The 18,402-nt window shown below is 40.2% G+C and overlaps 1 protein-coding gene across 1 annotated transcript; it reads right to left on the minus strand.

Moving 5' to 3' along the window:
• Positions 1–17,184: 17,184 nt before the first annotated feature.
• LOC142173554 (secreted RxLR effector protein 161-like) lies at positions 17,185–17,856 on the minus strand. Its single transcript, XM_075239167.1, has one exon. It carries the CDS (start codon positions 17,854–17,856, stop codon positions 17,185–17,187), a length of 672 nt encoding a protein of 223 aa, XP_075095268.1.
• Between the last annotated feature and the right edge of the window lie 546 nt (positions 17,857–18,402).

The following is an 18,402-nucleotide window of genomic DNA, read 5'->3' on the forward strand; positions in this document are numbered from 1 at the left end:
AATAACAAATCATCCTCCAAATCTTGATTTTTCGTTTACGAAAAGTTTTACAAAAATCGCAATTTCTACCATTAAAACTCGATTTAAACGATGAATATAACCATAGATTCATGAAATATAATCACTTTCGGATATAGAACACTTACCCCAGTCGAAGTCGTGAAGAAATCCTCAAAATCACCCAAACACCGAGTTCCAAACATCCCAATCGAAAATGAAGAAATGACAGATTTTCAATCCTTAAGTTTCTTCCTAGGTTCGCATTTGCGAATGAACAGTACCTTCCATAAACAGTGTTCGCAATTGCGATACATTGTTTGCAATTGCGGACTTCACTAAAATCCAAAAAGTATCGTAATTGCGATAAATAGTTCGCAATTGCGAACTTCACTAAAATCCGAAAATCATCGCAATTGCGGTAAATTGTTATGAATAGTAACCTTCAATGAACAGTGCTCGCAATTGCGGTAAATTGTTATGAATAGTAACCTTCAATGAACAGTGCTCGCAATTGCGATAAATTGTTCGCAATTACGAATGAATTGTACCTCACCAAAAACCAGCAAACTCAAACTTCTCCGAAATAATCAGAAACCACCCCGAAACTCATCTGGAACCTCCCGGACACAAAGCATATATGAATTTCAATCATAAAACACGTTACGGACCTGCTCACGCACTCAAAACACTGAAAAGAGGTCGTCTTGACTCGATATTGACCATGGTCAAACTCTCAATTTTCTTAACTTTACTAGTCTCTCAACCAATGGTCCAAAAATATACCAGGCTCCTTAGGACTCCGTCAAATCATACCAACAAGTCCTAAAACATGATACAAACTTAGTCGAGGCTTCAAATCATATCAAACAATGCTGAAACTACGAATCGCGTCTTGAATCGAATTATGAGTTATGAAACTTCTAAATTCTATAATTTGCACCGAAACGTATTAAATCAATCCGGAATGACTTTAAATTTTACACACGAGTCTTACATGACGTAATGGAGCTATTCTAATTTCCTAAATTGAAATCCGACCTCGTTATCAAAAATTCAACCTTCGGTCAAACTTTTCAAAAATCTTCTATTTTTCTAACTTTCGCCAAAATGCGTCGAATTGTCCTACGGATTTCTAAATCCAAATCCGAATGTACGCCTAAGTCCTAAATCATCATACGAAGCTATTGACACCATCAAAATTCCATTCCGGAGTCGTTTGATCAAACGTCAACTCTCCGGTCAACTCTTTCCATTTACGCTTCAAAAATGAGAATTGTTCTTTTAATTTAATTTCGAATCTTCTGAAAACCAAACTTGACCATGACCACGAGTCATAATACATATTACAAAGTTGCTCGAGACCTTTAGTCGCTGAACGAGGCGTAAATTCTTAAAACGACAAGTCGGGTCATTACACTGTGTTTGTTCCCCCTCAATTAATAAATTCCCCCCCTGAGTCTGTGCTTCCCCCTTAATTGCTTTTCACCCTTTTGGCATCATAAAAAGAGTATGCACAAGTAGTAAGCAAGAAAAAAGAAGTCTAGTTTGGTTAAGTCATGCCACATATGTCCACACAAACATGACTAAAAACAGAGCAGAAGAACAAGGTATGCACAACAAAAGGACGGGAGATTCATTAATTTTGGAAATAAACAGGGAGCAGTTCCATTGTTACACAATCACCACAAAATAAAAATAATAAAAAAGTACCAGTCATCAAACATATCTAAACACAGGAAATAAAAACAAAGGACAGACAACTTGAACTTGACACTGAGAAGGGAACGACTCTAAGGAGTCCAAACTCATTAACCAGACATGAGAATTTAATTTATCCCAAAATTTAACAATGTGAAAGATTCTTCAAAACATTCATACTCGAGACTGTACGTCACATCAAAACGAAAATCAAGCACCCAATGGCCTTTCCTTTACATTTCACGGAAACACTTCGCGTCACATTCAAATCGTCTTAACACATCCTGCAGTTACATCGTACTCATCACAAGGCCATTCTACCGCTCATCGAGCCATAAATTCCACTCGTAGGGACATTACCGGACATATGAGTCCAAATGTACAAGTTACAACTAAAGCTACTGAGCTTAAGCTGCGGTCTAACCATGGCCTCAAGTCCTCCAGACTGGCCCATCACCAAAACACACAATACACATCTTGAACCTCGTTTGTAGAATCACAAGCCGTGATGCACAGCTGATGCCGAGCGCTCATGTGCGCATACGAATGCATGGAAGGAATTCAAAGAGTTACGCTTTAAGCTAAATCAATGTTGCACGATAAGGAAAGAAAGATGGGAAGTATATATCCTAAATGTCCTGTAGCCTCTCGAAGATAGGTATGGACGTCATCATACCGATCCGCAAGACTCTACTAGATACTTGCTCATGACTTGTAGAACCTATGAACCTAGAGCTCTGATATCAATTTGTCACGACCTAAAATCCTTCTAGTCGTGATGGCACCTAACCCAACCCGCTAGGTAAGCCAATTCACCACTAACCAATTCCAATAACAATTAATAAAGCAATTTAAGTAAGAAATATCTTAATCTTACACATTCTCCAAGAACTGGTAGTATAAATCATGAGCTTCTAAGAATAGAGTTTACAAAGCTGAAATGAAATAAATATATCGTCTATTTTAAAAGTACATAAACAGAATTTTTATAGATCTAAGGCTACCACGAACAAGAGGCAGCTACATCCGGGACGCAGGTACATCTTCAAATCCAGCTCCTATCGAACACAGCAACATCAGCAGCCAACATCTGCACGTAAGGTGCAGAAGTGTAGTATGAGTATAACCGACCCCATGTACTCAATAAGTAACAAACCTAACCTTACGTTGAAAGTAGTGACGAGCTAACAAAAATAAAATAAAAAATATCGGGTCCAACACCAATATTCCACAACAGTTCATAACAGCATAGTACTATAACAAAAGAAGAATCTCATAAATAAAAGGCTCAATTCGTTCACAGTTCCAGAAAAATAGGCATTTCTTTTCAAGTATCTATGTGAAAATCCAAGTCTTTTACCGAAAACCCAATATACGAGTAAGTTTGAAAACTATGATTTTTTCCAAAACTCATTTCAACAAATAGTAAGATGTTTCATTTTGAGATAGCATGAGGAAAGTACATCTCTATGCCTACATGTCAAGATACAAGTAAAATAATAAATGTCCCCAAAACTAGGTAGCAGAAGAAAATGCTCCTCTATGCATGTATCTCAAGTACGCATGTCAAATGCAATGCATCTCGATAATGAGCTCATGTACTCACACTCTCAGAGTACTCAATCTCATTCTCTCGCATTCTCTCACTATGCTCAGCACACTCAAACACTCAGCGCTATACAATACCCGCTGCGACGTGCAACACGATCCATATTTATAGTCGACCACGCTCACTAGGGGTGTGCAGACTCCGAAGGGGCACCTATCTCACTATGCTCAATGCTCAGGACACTCAATCACTCAGCGCTACCTACTGCGGCGTGTAGCCCGATCCATATTTATAGTCGACTGCGCTCACTGGGTGTACAGACTCCAGAGGGGCACCTTTCAGCCCAAGCGCTATATCCGCGCGGATAACTCACGTGCTGCACGGACAACTCACGTGCCTTAATATTAATATCTGGAATCGCACGGACAACTCGTGTGCTGCACGAACAACTCACATGCTATAATATCAGCATCTAGAATCGCACGGACAACTCATGTGCTATAGTGCCAACAACCTCACAAACAGGCCCCCGGCCTCACTCAGTCATCAATCTCTCCAGTCTCACACACGGGCTCACAATGCCATGAAACTATCCCGACAACAATGATATGATGTATCAATAAATTGCTGAGACTGAGATATGATATGAATGCATGAATATGACTCAGTACGAAATATCAATGAAATCAGTAAAATAACAGCAAGAAACGACCACTATGGGTCCTAGCAGTATCGTCATAAAGCCTAAACATAGTATCTAGCATGATTGGTAGCTCAATTACTTTATCACATGGTGAAAATACGGATATCAACAAAGTAGGACCACTATACCGTGCCATGGAAACAACAGGGTCCCAATTCACATGGTGCACGCCCACACGCCCGTCACCTAGCATGTGCGTCACCTCAACACAAATCACATAACACGTATTTCAGGATTTCATACCTTCAGCTCCAAGATTAGAAGAGTTACTTATCTCGAACAAGCCAATACCACTACCGAGCAAGCCCAACGGTGCTCCAAAGATGCCATCCCGCTCGTTCCAACCTCCGAACGGCTCGAAACTAACCAAAAATAACTCAAGTACATCAAACAAAGCTAAAGGAACCAATCCCGATCGAAAAAGATCAAATCTTGAATCAAAAGCCCAAAATCGACCAAAATCCCAATCCGGGCCTGCACCACGAAACCCGACAAAATTTATAAAATCCAACAACTCATTCAATTAAGAGTCCAACCGTACTAGTTTCACTCAAATCCGACTCCAATTCGATGTTCAAAACTCAAAAAATTATATTATGAAACTTTAGGCCAAAACCCCCAATTTCCTCTTTAAAATTCACAATACAATTACCCAAAATGAAGGTAGATTCATGGAATAAGATCAAAACCAAGTGTAGAACACTTACCCCAATCCTTGTGATGAAAATTGCTCCAAAAGTCGCCTAAACCGTGCTCCAAAATCCGAAAATAGGTGAAAAATCGCAAACCCTCGAACTTAAAGGGTTCTGTCTAGTCAATCCGCACATGCGGACAACAGGTCGCATCTGCGACTTCTGCTTCTGCTGGAAAAATCTAGCTTCTGCTAGAACAGCTTGGCCATCCATGATCGCTCCTACGATGCCTAGGGCCGCACCTGCGATCGCGCTTCTACGCACATTGGCCGATTCTGCGCATGTGCATATGCGCCCTGGCTTCCGCTTCTGCGGGCCTCCTCATCCAGCTCTCATCTCGCATCTGCGATGCCTTTATCGCACCTGTGACCATCGCACCTGTGAGCCCATTTTTGCAGGTGCGAAAACACCAGAACCAGCAGCCTTCAACAATGGAATATGCAACGAAATAGATCTGAACCTCGTCTAAAACTCACCCGAGGTCCCTGGGACCTCAATCAAATATACCAACAAGTTCCATAATATAATACGGACTTAATCGAGGTCTCAAATCACACCTAACAACATCGAAATGACGAATCACACCTAAATTCAAAATCAATGAACTTTGAAACTTCAACTTCCACAACCGATGCCGAAACCTATCAAATTACATCCGATTGACCTCAAATTTTGCACACACGTCACATTTCACATTACGGACCTATTCCAATTTCTAGAATCGGATTCTGACCCTGATATCAAAAAGTCAACCCCCAGTTAAACTTCCCAAAAATTCAACTTTCGCCATTTCAAGCTTAATTTCACTACGGACCTCCAAATAATTTTTCGGACACGCTCCTAAGTCTAAAATTACCATACGGAGCTATTGGAATCATCAGAATTCAAATCCTAGGTCGATTATACATAAGTCAACATCCAGTCAACTTTTTCGACTTAAGTTTTCAATTATGAGACTAAGTGTCTCATTTCACTCCGAAATCCTTCCAGACCCGAACCAATCATCCCGTCAAGTCATACAACAACTATAAAGCATAAAGTGAGTAGTAAATGGGGGAATGATGTTGTTATACTCGAAACGGCCGGCCGGGTCGTTACACGAACAACCTCTATACTTTGTGAGCTACTGGAACCAGGTGCCTCCTGGGCCTGACTAAGCTGACCCTTAAGGATAACATTCCTTGCCTTAAACTTCCTTATCTCTTCATTTGCGATATTCTGAGCTGCAATTATTTAAGAGATAGTGAAATTGCTGCCAACCCCTCCTTTCTTATCGATGCACTCACACTCTTCCAAGGTGGTTTTGGAGAAACTCTGCTTGCGAGTACCCACCATGGCCTTTCCTAGAGGAACTTTGAAGAACTCGAAAGCTTTGGTGAGAAGAAACCCACAGGGCAGCCCGTGATTACCATCCTTGAAATCTGCTACTTTCTTTATGTGTTCAATCATGATTCCCGGCAGATTTATGGTGGAATATGCATCCATTAGGAAGAGGTCTGCTCGGGATGTAATGGAATGTCATTCCATATGAAGGAGCAACACTTTGTTCACCATTTCGAATAACAGTTGTTATACTGGAAGGAGGGCCTTCTTGTGTACCCGTTCCCCCTACTGGACTACATCATCCTTCAGAATGGCATTCTGAAATTTGAAGAGCAGGTCCCTTTAATGGAGGATATAACATTAGTAGGCACTCCCAAGATGATGGCCAACACAGTCTCATCCAACACAAAGTCAACCCCATTTACCTTCAAGCATATATTATCATCCTCAACAGTATTGGCATAGAAACTGCGTACCTCAGCCTCATACACCTTGGGACTCTCTTGTGTGAACAGATATGTCCACTTTTGAAATTCACAAATTTCAACCAGTTGCCACCCTTCATCAACCTCCTCCTCTTCTTTTCTTCCTTATTTTTCTGTAGCACTGACTCAAGAGCTTCCTTCTTTTGCAGCATAGTAGTAGGTCTTTTAGGAGTGGGCGGTTTGGGAGTTGCCCTTTTACTCCAAGCACTAATAAAACTCGCAAGAGCCACATCGTCATAGTCTTCTTCACTATCCGCATTCTCTTCTTCGGACAGAAATCACATCTCAGGAGCAACAATATACAATGACTCTGTATAAAAGTGAGGAGAGGGAGCGGGATCAATACTAACCTGGGTTCTTTGGAAGAACAGGGGGTTTCATCCCAAGTAGGAGCATAAGGCTCCTCTTGTGTGGAGGGATCAGGTGCCTCAGGAGGTTCCCAGTAGTACTGTTTGGTACCAGATTTTCGACAGGCACCAGTTCCCTTCCTTCTTCCAGTAGACTATCACCTTCCCCCTAAGACCCATTTGTTTCAGACATGCCTTCATAACCATTAACCACACAACCTTCAGCAGAGATTGACTACATATTATTTATAGCCTCTTGTTCTTGCAACCCCAAAGTAAACTCAGAAGACATAGATGGAGCATTACCTGTAAAATCGGAGATATTCAAATCAAGGCCTGGGATAGTCATTGCTGATGCATCACTATTACGACCCACGCCATGCTGTATCTCAAACTCAAAAACCTTCTTCCATTGGCCGACTAGAAATTTCTTGATTTTCTTCTCCCCCAACTGTATTGTCTTCGACCATTTTTTCTGGCGAGGCAGAAGAAGAGGTCGTAGCCACAAACTTCTTGGGAGTCGAGGTTTTGTGACTCCGATGAGAACCAGTACTTGATTGGGTTGGAGAAGATACATTGGATGGTTGTGACTCTAGCTTAGGGTTTGGAGTGGGTGGCGTAAGGTTCATAGGCTCTATCACTGGTGCTTCAATAGATGAAGACGCAATGGGGACGATGCTTGGAACAGGTTTGGCTTCGAGATTTTCAGACATGGTGGAGTGTAGTGAGAGTTGATGGAAGAAGGGAGTGTTTGGTTGTTGAAGAAAAAGGGGAATTTTGGCTTGTGGTGTGAACAGTTATAAAAGTGACCGTGTGTGGATTTATTTAAGAGGGATGAGAGACCGATTAGGAACGGGTATCAATTTTTGGGTAGACGGGTCGTTTCATAACGGGTAGGACACTTGGGTTCAAACAAAAAGTAAAGAGAGAAACTGATATTTAATGACGTGGCACCGTTGTAGCCGTTAAAAAGTTGTGGATGAAAGTACAGAGGAACTACTAACCTGTGTCAAGGGAACGAGGTTCCCTGACATATTTTGTAAATGTGAACTTCATACTTTGACCAAAGTGCGATACCATTAGCTACTCGTTTGCTCTGTAATCGTCATGTGTGTCTACCTGCAACGGTATAGAGATGAGTTAGACCTTGCCAGAAAACACTTTTTATCTATTTTGCCTATTCATTTCTTTCATAGCCAATCATCGAGGGACCAGGTCCTCAGCTTGACTTTATCAACCCTAGTGCCACGCGATTCTTTTCAAAATGCTCTTTGCTTAGTGCTTTGGTGAAGATATCTGGAATTTGATCTTCTGTGCTGCAAAATTTCATGCAGATAAGACCTTTTTCAACATTATCTCTGAGGAAATGATGTCGCACATCGATATGCTTTGTTCTCTTATGTTGAACTGGATTCTTTTCCATGTTGAGAGCACTAGTGTTATCATATAGTAAGGGCACGCAATCAGAAAACACACCAAAATCTTCCAGCTGCTTCATGATCCACAACAGTTGAGCACAGCAAGAGGCAGTTGCCATATATGCAGCTTCTGCAGTTGAAAGAGCCATTGAGTTTTGTTTTCTTATACCCCATGAGATTAGGCATGAATACAGAAAATGTGCCATGCCAGAAGTGCTTTTCCTATCCACTAGATAACTAGCATAATCAACGTCAGCATATTCGATTAAATCAAAATTGTCTCCTAAGGGATAGTAGAGAACCAGGTCCTGCATTCCTTTGAGATATCTCAAGATTCTCTTGGTAGCCTTCAGATGGGATTCTTTTGGATTAGATTGAAATTTGGCGCACAGTCCCACACTGAAAACGATATCCGGTCTGCTTGCTGTGAGATACATGAGTGACCCAATGATACCTCTATACATGGTCTCATTCACAGGTGAACCAGGTTCATCCATGTCCAGACGAGTGGTAGTGGTAATGGGAGTATCAATGATTTTTGAGCTTTCCATTTCAAATCTCTTCAGAAGCTCTTTGATATACTTCTGCTGACTTATCATTGTGCCCTTAGGAGTTTGCTTGACTTGTAGACTCAAGAAGAAATTCAATTCCCCCATCATACTCATTTCAAACTTACTTCCCATAAGCTTTGTGAATTACTCACATAGAGAATCATTTGTTGTACCAAAGATGATGTCGTCAACATAAACTTGCACAATAAGCAAGTTCCTCCCCCATTTCTTCAGAAATAAGGTATTGTCAATATTTCCTCTTATAAAGCCATTTTCTAGAAGAAATTTGGACAACCTTTCATACCATGCACGAGGAGCCTTCTTCAGTCCATATAAGGCCTTGTCGAGTTTAGAAACATGCTCAGGATGCTCATGACATTCGAAGTCAGGTAGTTGCTTGACGAAGACTTCTTATTTTAGGAAGCCATTCAGAAAGGCACTTTTGACATCTATTTGTAATAATTTGAAATCCATATAAGATGCAAAGGCAATAAGAATTCCGATGGCCTCCATTCGAGAAACTGGAGTAAAAGTTTCATCATAGTCAATCCCTTCTTCTTGATTGTACCCTTGAACTACTAGCCTTCCTTTATTCCTTGTTTTGTTCCCAAACTCATCAAGTTTGTTTATAAATACCCACCTAGTTCCTATGACAGTTCTGTCAGCAGGTCGAGGAACTAGGTGCCACACGATGTTTCTCTCAAATTGATGAAATTCATCTAGCATAGCAGTAATCCAGTCAGCATCTTTCAATGATTCCTTGATATTTTTGGGCTCAACCTAAGAAAGAAACGCTGAGAAGCCAAGTGAATTTCTTGACTTTGTTCTAGTTTGAATCCCGGAGTCAAGATGAGTGATCAAATTTTGAAGAGGATGTAAACTTTTGTGCTTCAAGTTAGATACCTGAATCTCATTGCGAGAGGATCCAGGTACTTCTGAATGTGATCTTTGGTTGACGTGAGATCCGCTTCTCAGCTCAACATCTGGAGTTCTCTGGACAGCATCTACCAGTCTGTTCTCAGCTTCAGTTGTTGTGATTGAGGGACTAGGTTCCTTCACATCAGTTGGAGATACAACTGAACCATCATCATTTGACTCCTTGACATGACTCATCATGTCAGCCTTTCCATTTGCCATGTCGATGACTTATCTAGGAACAGTTGACTGCTCTCCGTTTTGATCCATCTTATCATGTGAATATTTCCCACATAGGTGGTGATATTCATCAAAGATTACATGTATGCTTTCCTCAACACATTGAGTTCTTTTGTTGTATACTTTGTAAGTTTTGCTTTGTGATGAATAGCCTAGAAAGATTCCTTCATCACTTTTGGCATTAAATTTTCCAAGTGCTTCCTTACCATTGCTGAGAACAAAACATTTGCAGACAAATGTCCTCAAATGTGTTAGCTTGGGCATCCTTCCGTTCAGCAGTTTATATGGGTTTTTGTTCAGGAGGGACTTGATCATGCACCTGTTCATCAAGTAGCACACAGTGTTGACTGCTTCTGCCCAGAAACTCTTCGCAATGCCAATGTCAATCAACATTGTTCTTGCCATGTCTTCAACAGTCTTATTCTTCCTCTCCACAACACCATTTTGTTGAGGTGTTCTTGGAGCTGAAAAATTGTGACTTATGCCATTTTCAGCACAGAATTCGTTGAATTTAGCTTTTTCAAATTCTGTGCCGTGATCAGATCTTATACATGCCACATTATGGCTCATTTTCACCTGGATATTCTTTACAAATACAGCAAATACGGGAAAGGTTTCATCCTTGGCTCTGAGAAAAAGGGTCCAGGTGAATCTGGAGTAGTCGTCCACTATAACAAAGATGTACTTCTTTCCTCCTTTACTTGGCACCCTCATAGGTCCACACAGATCCATATGGAGGAGATCAAGTGGCCTTGAGGTACTCACTTCCTTTTTGGGCTTGAAGGAGGATCTGACTTACTTTCCTTTTTCGCATGCATCACACACCTTATGGTCCTTGAAACTTGACTTGGGAAGGCCGCGAACCAGGTCCTTCTTAACCAATTTGTTCGGCAATGTAAAACTTGCATGACCCAATCTTCTGTGCCATAGCTCAGCATTATCATCAACAACACTCAGACAAGTGATATCCCCATTTTGCAAGGACTCAAAGTCTGCAACATAAATATTTTTGTATCTTTTAGCCACTAGAACCACTTCACCAGTCAAAAAGTTCGTGACTGTGCAAACTTTTGACACAAACTCAACTTTGTTTCGTTTGTCGCAGATTTGGGAAATAATCAATAGGCTATATTTTAAGTCGTTCACGTAGTACACATTTTTAATTGAGTGAGTGAGTGACTTCCCAATTCTTCCTACTCCCAGAATGTATCCCTTTTTTACATTGCCAAAGGACACACTCCCTCCTTCCAGGGCTTTGAGTGAAAGAAAATCATTGATGCTTCCAGTCATGTGCTTAGAACAGCCACTATCCATATACCATTTTTGGCTGCTTCTGCTCACTGCTCCCTGCACAAAAGAATCAAGGGTTAGACTTAGGAACCCAAATAAGTTTGGGTCCCTTGTAATGAGGAAAAGGGTGAATCAGGGTTCTTTTGGTCCAAGCAGGCATCACACATTTTTTATATGAGAGGCCAGGTTCTTTAGCAGTAGTTACTTTTTCAACAAAAACTTTATTTTTCTGTTAGGACTGAAATCTAGCTTTACATGTTTCTTTAAAATGCCCAGTGTTACCACAGTGAGTGCAAAGCCAGTTATCAGGGACAGTAACATACTTGTTGTGAGGGTTGTAATGAGTCTTTTCCCTTTGGAACCTGATTCCTTGTCTGTTTTTCCCATTGTTCTTATACATGGCAATGATAGCATTAGAGGACCAGGTCCACTTGAGTGATTTTTCTAGATCACTCTTAACTCTTCTAGATCTTCCTGAAGTTGTCTGTTTCTCTCAAGTTCAACATACATACTAAATTTCACTGATTTTAGCTCATCTTCAAGCCTAAGGTGTGCCTCACTTGCAACTTCTTTTCCCTTTTGAGTGATCTCATGCCTATCTTCCCTTTTTAGTTCCTCAATTATTTCCTTTAGGTCCACAACTACTAATAATAAGTCATCTTTCTCATGCTCTATGTTAGCAATCTTTTCAGTTAGAGCTTCTTTATCATTTTTTCAACACTCAATAGTCTCTTTTAAATCGACCACGACAATCACTAGATCAGTCTCTCATGTTCTACTTCTCATAATTCCACAGTTAATGAATTTTTATTATTTATAAGACAATGATAAGTATCAATTAAAATATTTGCCAAGGATATAAGTTTTTTCTGAGAGTAAGACTTAAAATTTCTTTGAACATCCAGAAAGTTTACCTCATCATCATCGTCAGATTTTTCCATTAGGGCAAAGATGGAGTCATATTCAGCTGCTTCACTTTCTACTGCCACCATGGAGCTGTCACCTTGTTCATCATCCTCTCCATATTCACTGGAGGAGTCTCTCCATGCAACAAGAGCTTGTTTCACAACATTGTCAGCAACATCTTTTCTCTTGAATCGCTTGTCAGGAACCGGGTTCCTCTTGGCTGCTTTGTCTGTGTTGTGTTTGTATTGATCTTGCTTGAGGAGATGGCAATCCTTGATGAAATGTCCTGGCTTCCCGCACTTATGACATAGGTCATAGCCTCTTGGCTTTCTAGAGCTGCCCCTTTTTGGAATACCGCCATTTCTGCGAACCATTTTCTGAAATCTCTTCGTTAGGTAAGCCATATCAGCATCCTCACCACTTGAGTCATTTTTGTCTGTCTTGAGGACCAGGTTCTTCTCCCTTTTGGGATCTATTCTTTCATTATCTTTCTTCTTCTTTATTTCATAAGTTTTCAGATTGCCAATGAGTTCATCAATGGTCAGCTTCTGCAGATCTTTTGCCTCCGTGATACCATTTACTTTGCTTTCCCAGGAACCAGGTAATACACTAATTATTTTTCTGACAAGTCTGTTCCTGGGAATGTTTTCTCCCAAAAAGTGAAGCTCATTAATGACAGAGGTAAAGCGAGTGTGTATGTCCTGAATGGACTCATCATCTGTCATCCTGAAGAGCTCATACTCTGTGGTTAGCATATCAATCTTCGACTGCTTGACTTGAGTTGTCCCTCCGTGTGCTGTTTGGAGAGCTTCCCAGATCTCCTTAGCAGATTGACATGCTGAAATCATGTTGTATTCATCTAGTCCAATACCACAGACAAAGATGTTTTTTCTTGAAAGTTCTTCTCTATAGCCTTACGGTCAGCATCATTGTATTCCTTTATTTTTTTTGGAACTGTCATTGTTGGTTCACCAATTGTCGTCATAGGGACGAAGGGTCCATCGCATATAACATCCCAGAGCTCTGAATCTTCAGCCATGATAAAATCATGCATCCTTGTCTTCCACCATCCATAGTATTGGTCGTTGAATCTTGGTGGTCTGTAGGCAGATTGACCTTTTTCAAAGTTTGGTGGAGCAACCATGAGGATCTTTTCTAGGTGTTAACCTGATAGAAAGAACTCGCTCTAATACCAATTGATAGAAACTAAGGGTCCGCCAAACTATATAGAGAACCGGATTCTCTATTAGTTTCCATAGAACGTACGCACACAGCAGTAAGTAAATAACACAAAAGAGTTTTACGTGGGAAACTCCCAGCTCACGGGATTAAAAACTACGACCTAACCTTGTAGGATTACATTTGTTATGTGACTTGTCGGAGATAATTGATTCGGGTCCGGTGAGGTTTTTGAATGATTTGGAACACTTAGTTCCAAGGTTTCGAAATTAAGTTGAAAAGGTTGACTAGATGTTGACGTATGTGTAGTGACCCCGAAGAATTTTTGCTAAGAAAATTAAGGTTTTGTGGTGCCGAGGTAGATCAATTAGTATAAAGGTTGTTGAAATTTCTCGCGGCGAGCTTGCGAACCGCGGCTCGGACTTTTTGGGTTGAACAATGTACCGATATGTAAAGGAAAATTTTTGCCGAAAAAAGGGTCATTTCTGCAACCACTATGCGGTCGCAGAATTACTCTGCGGACCGCATAATGGTCGTAGAGTGGATCAGGAGAGGGGAAAGTGTGGAGGAAAATTTACGGCGCATTATGCGGCCGCATATCAGTTATGCGGTGCATTATGTGACCGTAGAAGAGGTCTGCAGACCGCATAACGATCGCATACTGAGGTAGCCTTGCCCAGTTCCGGAGGCCACATTTCGCGAGCCGCATAAGCGTTATGCGGTCGCATATGCAACCGCAGAGTATGTTTCAGGGCTTAATTTTTCTGGTTTTATGAACCCGACCTCATTCTTATAAAACACTATTTGGGGTCATTTTGAAGGGTTTCATCTGATATTTTAGAGAGAGATGAGAGCATTTTAGAGAGAGAAAGTGAAGACTTAGTCATTTATCCATCAATTCTTGTTCAAGGCTTGAAGATTTTACAAAGATCTTGCTAGGGCTTCAAAGAGGTAAGAATTTCTTTCCCCAATTCTTCAATTTCGGGTTTGGAGTAAAGATGGATGATTAATAGTATGATTCTTGGGGTGTAAGAGTATTATCTATACATACCAATAAGGTTGTGAAAAGATTGTTAAGTTCAAATGGATAAAGATTGGGTTGAAAATAGTAGAAATCTCCATACACTTTATTTGAAGATTTGAGGGTCGAGTTGATGTCGGATTTTGGTGAAATTTGTATGGTTGGACTCATGGTTGGATGGCGTTCATATTTTATAACTTTTGTCGGGTTCCGAGACGTGGGCCCCACAGGCAATTTTTGAGTTAATTTCGGATTTTATTGGAAAATTAGTATTTCCTTATGGAATTAATTATAATAATTGGTATTGACTGGATCGAATTAATTGTGGCTAGATACGAGGCTTTCGGAGACCAATTCTCGTGGCAAGGGCATAGCGGAATAAAGAATTACACGAGTTGAGGTAAGTAACAGTTTTAAATCTGGTCCTGAGGGTATGAAACCCCAGATTATTGCATTATGTAAATATTTTGGAGGTGACGCATATGCTAGGTGACGGGCGTATGGGCGTGCACCGTGAAAATTGGGACTTGATCCATTCCGTGAAACTGGAAAGTTGAATAACCTTGTTGTTAGCTATGTGCCATTTCTGTGCTATAATAATTTGACATCGAAGCATGCTTAGGCTATGTGCTGGTACTGTAAAGACCACAGAGGTCTTGTACATATTGAATTACCTGCTAAATTGTTGTTTTGTACTCAATCACAGTTTACTTGTTTATTTTATCTCAGTCTCTATTGTTCATTATTGATGCATCATATTATTATTATTTGGGCTGAGTATCATAACTATTGAGAGCCCGAGAGACTGGAGAGATTTATGACTGAGTGAGGCCGAGGGCCTAATTGTGAGATATTATACTATAGCACGTAAATTATCCGTACAGCACATGAGTTGTCCGTGCCAATCCTTATATTATACTATAGCACGTGAGTTGTCTGTGCAGCACGTGAGTTGTCTATGCAGATCCAGATATTTATACTATGGCACGTGAGTTGTCCGTGCAACACGTGAGTTGTCCGTGCAAATTATAGCGATTGGACTGTAGGAGCCCCTCCGGAGTCTGTACACCCCCAGTGAGTGCGGGTACCCATTGAGTGTGAGTGCTGAGGGCTGAGAGCCGAGTGGTTGAGCTGCTGTGACGAGTTGAGTAACTGTTGCCCTGACAGGTTGTACTTACTTTTTATTTGTTGTTGCACTTAGTTGCTATCTGTCATTGTTGTGAAATTCTCTGAAAGATTTTATATCCGGATTACATGAACTTGAACTGTATAAAAATGATTTGACTTAATCTTATGGAATTGAAAGCATGCCTACTCTCTGCTGGAATTACTGAAATGAACTGTAATTGTGTAGCTCGTCACTATCTTCAATTCCTTATTTATTGTTGTTACTTGCTGAGTTTGTTGTACTCATACTACACCCTGTACTTCGTGTGCAGATCCAGGTATTTCCGGACATAGTGGGTGTTGATTCTTTCGCACAGTTAATTTTTCAGAGATTCTGAGGTAGCTGTCGTATTTCGCAGACCTTGCCTCTCCTTCCCTATCTCCTTATTTACTGTATTTGGTCTCAGACTATTTTGGACCATATTTTCCAGACTTGTATTCATATTAGATGCTCATGTACTCAGTGACACCGGGTTTTGGGAGTGTTTATATATGTATTTGTGAGTTTTCCTTCCGCTAAATTTAGATATTATGTTTTCAAACTTAAAAGATATGGTGGTTTATTGATATTGTCGGCTTGCCTAGTATTGAGATAGGCACCATTACGACGGGTGAGATTTTGGGTCGTGACATGCATTCCCCCATAAAGTGACTGCTCCACTATTTACATTATTGCGTGTGTGTAGAGTAACAGCTGCAGTCACTTTACAGCTGTGGGGAGTTGACTGGTATTGTCAACAAGGGAACTAGTGTGGATCTGTTCCCTCTGTTGTTTCTTGGACTCTGAGTGTCGGATCATGGGCCAGACTTGAGACTTGTTGATCTTGAGCACTTGAGGGTGCAGAGCAGGTTCCCAATCTGGTTCTTATCATTAAGTTTGTTAGATCATCAAAATATAATAGTACACATAACTTATGAGGATATGTTAATAAAAAATATAGGATTTGTAAATCATTAAGAGTTCCTATCCTAAATAATAGGCTATCAAGTAGTTCCAAACCAACTGCTATCAGTAGCAAAGTTGTCCATGTAAGACTTGCTTAAGTATTACTATTGCTAACACGGGACAAACTTGCACGTTCATATTAAATTGTTCACCTTTACAAGTCGAGAAGATACTCAATTATTTTGAATTCAACTATTGCGTTAATATGATAAATCAATATTTTATCTTCTTTAGCGTACATTGCCGTTTTACATAATTTCTTCTTTTTCTACACAAATTTAATTGATTGACACGGTGCAACGTCTGAGAATAGTATTTTATAAATATGTTTGCTTTCGTTAGTTTGGACAAACAAGACACGAGTAAGATTTTTCCAGAATGGAGCTCCCTTCATTTAACTTAATTTTAATTTATTTTATTTTACGTTTATTGATTGTTTCTTGGAAAGGAAGGTTGTTCCAGGGTGTGTATGCATCAACACGCATTTTACATGCTTAAACATAATATCTCAAATTAGAATATTGAAAACCTTGACTGCCTAATAAAATATACTATATATGTACCCTTTTTCTTATCTTATAAGGGGTTGCACATTTTTTTTATTTTTTATTTTGGTTTTTCATCACGTATCAGGTGTCCGGTATCCGCATTGGAGCCTCGACTATATCATTCGCGCCTAGTAGGGCCCTATTCGGGAGAAACGCTCCCTACCAAGGATTTTTCCATACTCATGGCTCGAACTCGAGATTTCTGATTAATGGAGGATCACCTCCATGTTGAGAGCACTAGTGTTATCACATAGTAAGGGCACGCAATCAGAAAACACACCAAAATCTTCCAGCTGCTTCATGATCCACAACAGTTGAGCACAGCAAGAGGCAGTTGCCATATATGCAGCTTCTGCAGTTGAAAGAGCCATTGAGTTTTGTTTTCTTATACCCCATGAGATTAGGCATGAATACAGAAAATGTGCCATGCCAGAAGTGCTTTTCCTATCCACTAGATAACTAGCATAATCAACTTCAGCATATTCGATTAAATCAAAATTATCTCCTAAGGGATAGTAGAGAACCAGGTCCTGCGTTCCTTTGAGATATCTCAAGATTCTCTTGGTAGCCTTCAGATGGGATTCTTTTGGATTAGATTGAAATTTGGCGCACAGTCCCACACTGAAAACGATATCCGGTCTGCTTGCTGTGAGATACATGAGTGACCCAATGATACCTCTATACATGGTCTCATTCACAGGTGAACCAGGTTCATCCATGTCCAGACGAGTGGTAGTGGTAATGGGAGTATCAATGATTTTTGAGCTTTCCATTTCAAATCTCTTCAGAAGCTCTTTGATATACTTCTGCTGACTTATCATTGTGCCCTTAGGAGTTTGCTTGACTTGTAGACTCAAGAAGAAATTCAATTCCCCCATCATACTCATTTCAAACTTACTTCCCATAAGCTTTGTGAATTACTCACATAGAGAATCATTTGTTGTACCAAAGATGATGTCGTCAACATAAACTTGCACAATAAGCAAGTTCCTCCCCCGTTTTTTCAGAAATAAGGTATTGTCAATATTTCCTCTTATAAAGCCATTTTCTAGAAGAAATTTGGACAACCTTTCATACCATGCACGAGGAGCCTTCTTCAGTCCATATAAGGCCTTGTCGAGTTTAGAAACATGCTCAGGATGCTCATGACATTCGAAGTCAGGTAGTTGCTTGACGAAGACTTCTTATTTTAGGAAGCCATTCAGAAAGGCACTTTTGACATCTATTTGTAATAATTTGAAATCCATATAAGATGCAAAGGCAATAAGAATTTTGATGGCCTCCATTCGAGAAACTGGAGCAAAAGTTTCATCATAGTCAATCCCTTCTTCTTGATTGTACCCTTGAACTGCTAGCCTTCCTTTATTCCTTGTTTTGTTCCCAAACTCATCAAGTTTGTTTATAAATACCCACCTAGTTCCTAT

The sequence above is a fragment of the Nicotiana tabacum genome, chromosome 19 (assembly GCF_000715075.1).
Source record: "Nicotiana tabacum cultivar K326 chromosome 19, ASM71507v2, whole genome shotgun sequence".
In the NCBI taxonomy this organism is placed as follows: domain Eukaryota; kingdom Viridiplantae; phylum Streptophyta; class Magnoliopsida; order Solanales; family Solanaceae; genus Nicotiana; species Nicotiana tabacum.

Coding starts and splice junctions, on each gene's coding strand:
- LOC142173554 (XM_075239167.1), bottom strand. CDS start 17,856: ATGGGGGAATTGAATTTCTTCTTGAGTCTACAAGTCAAGCAAACTCCT.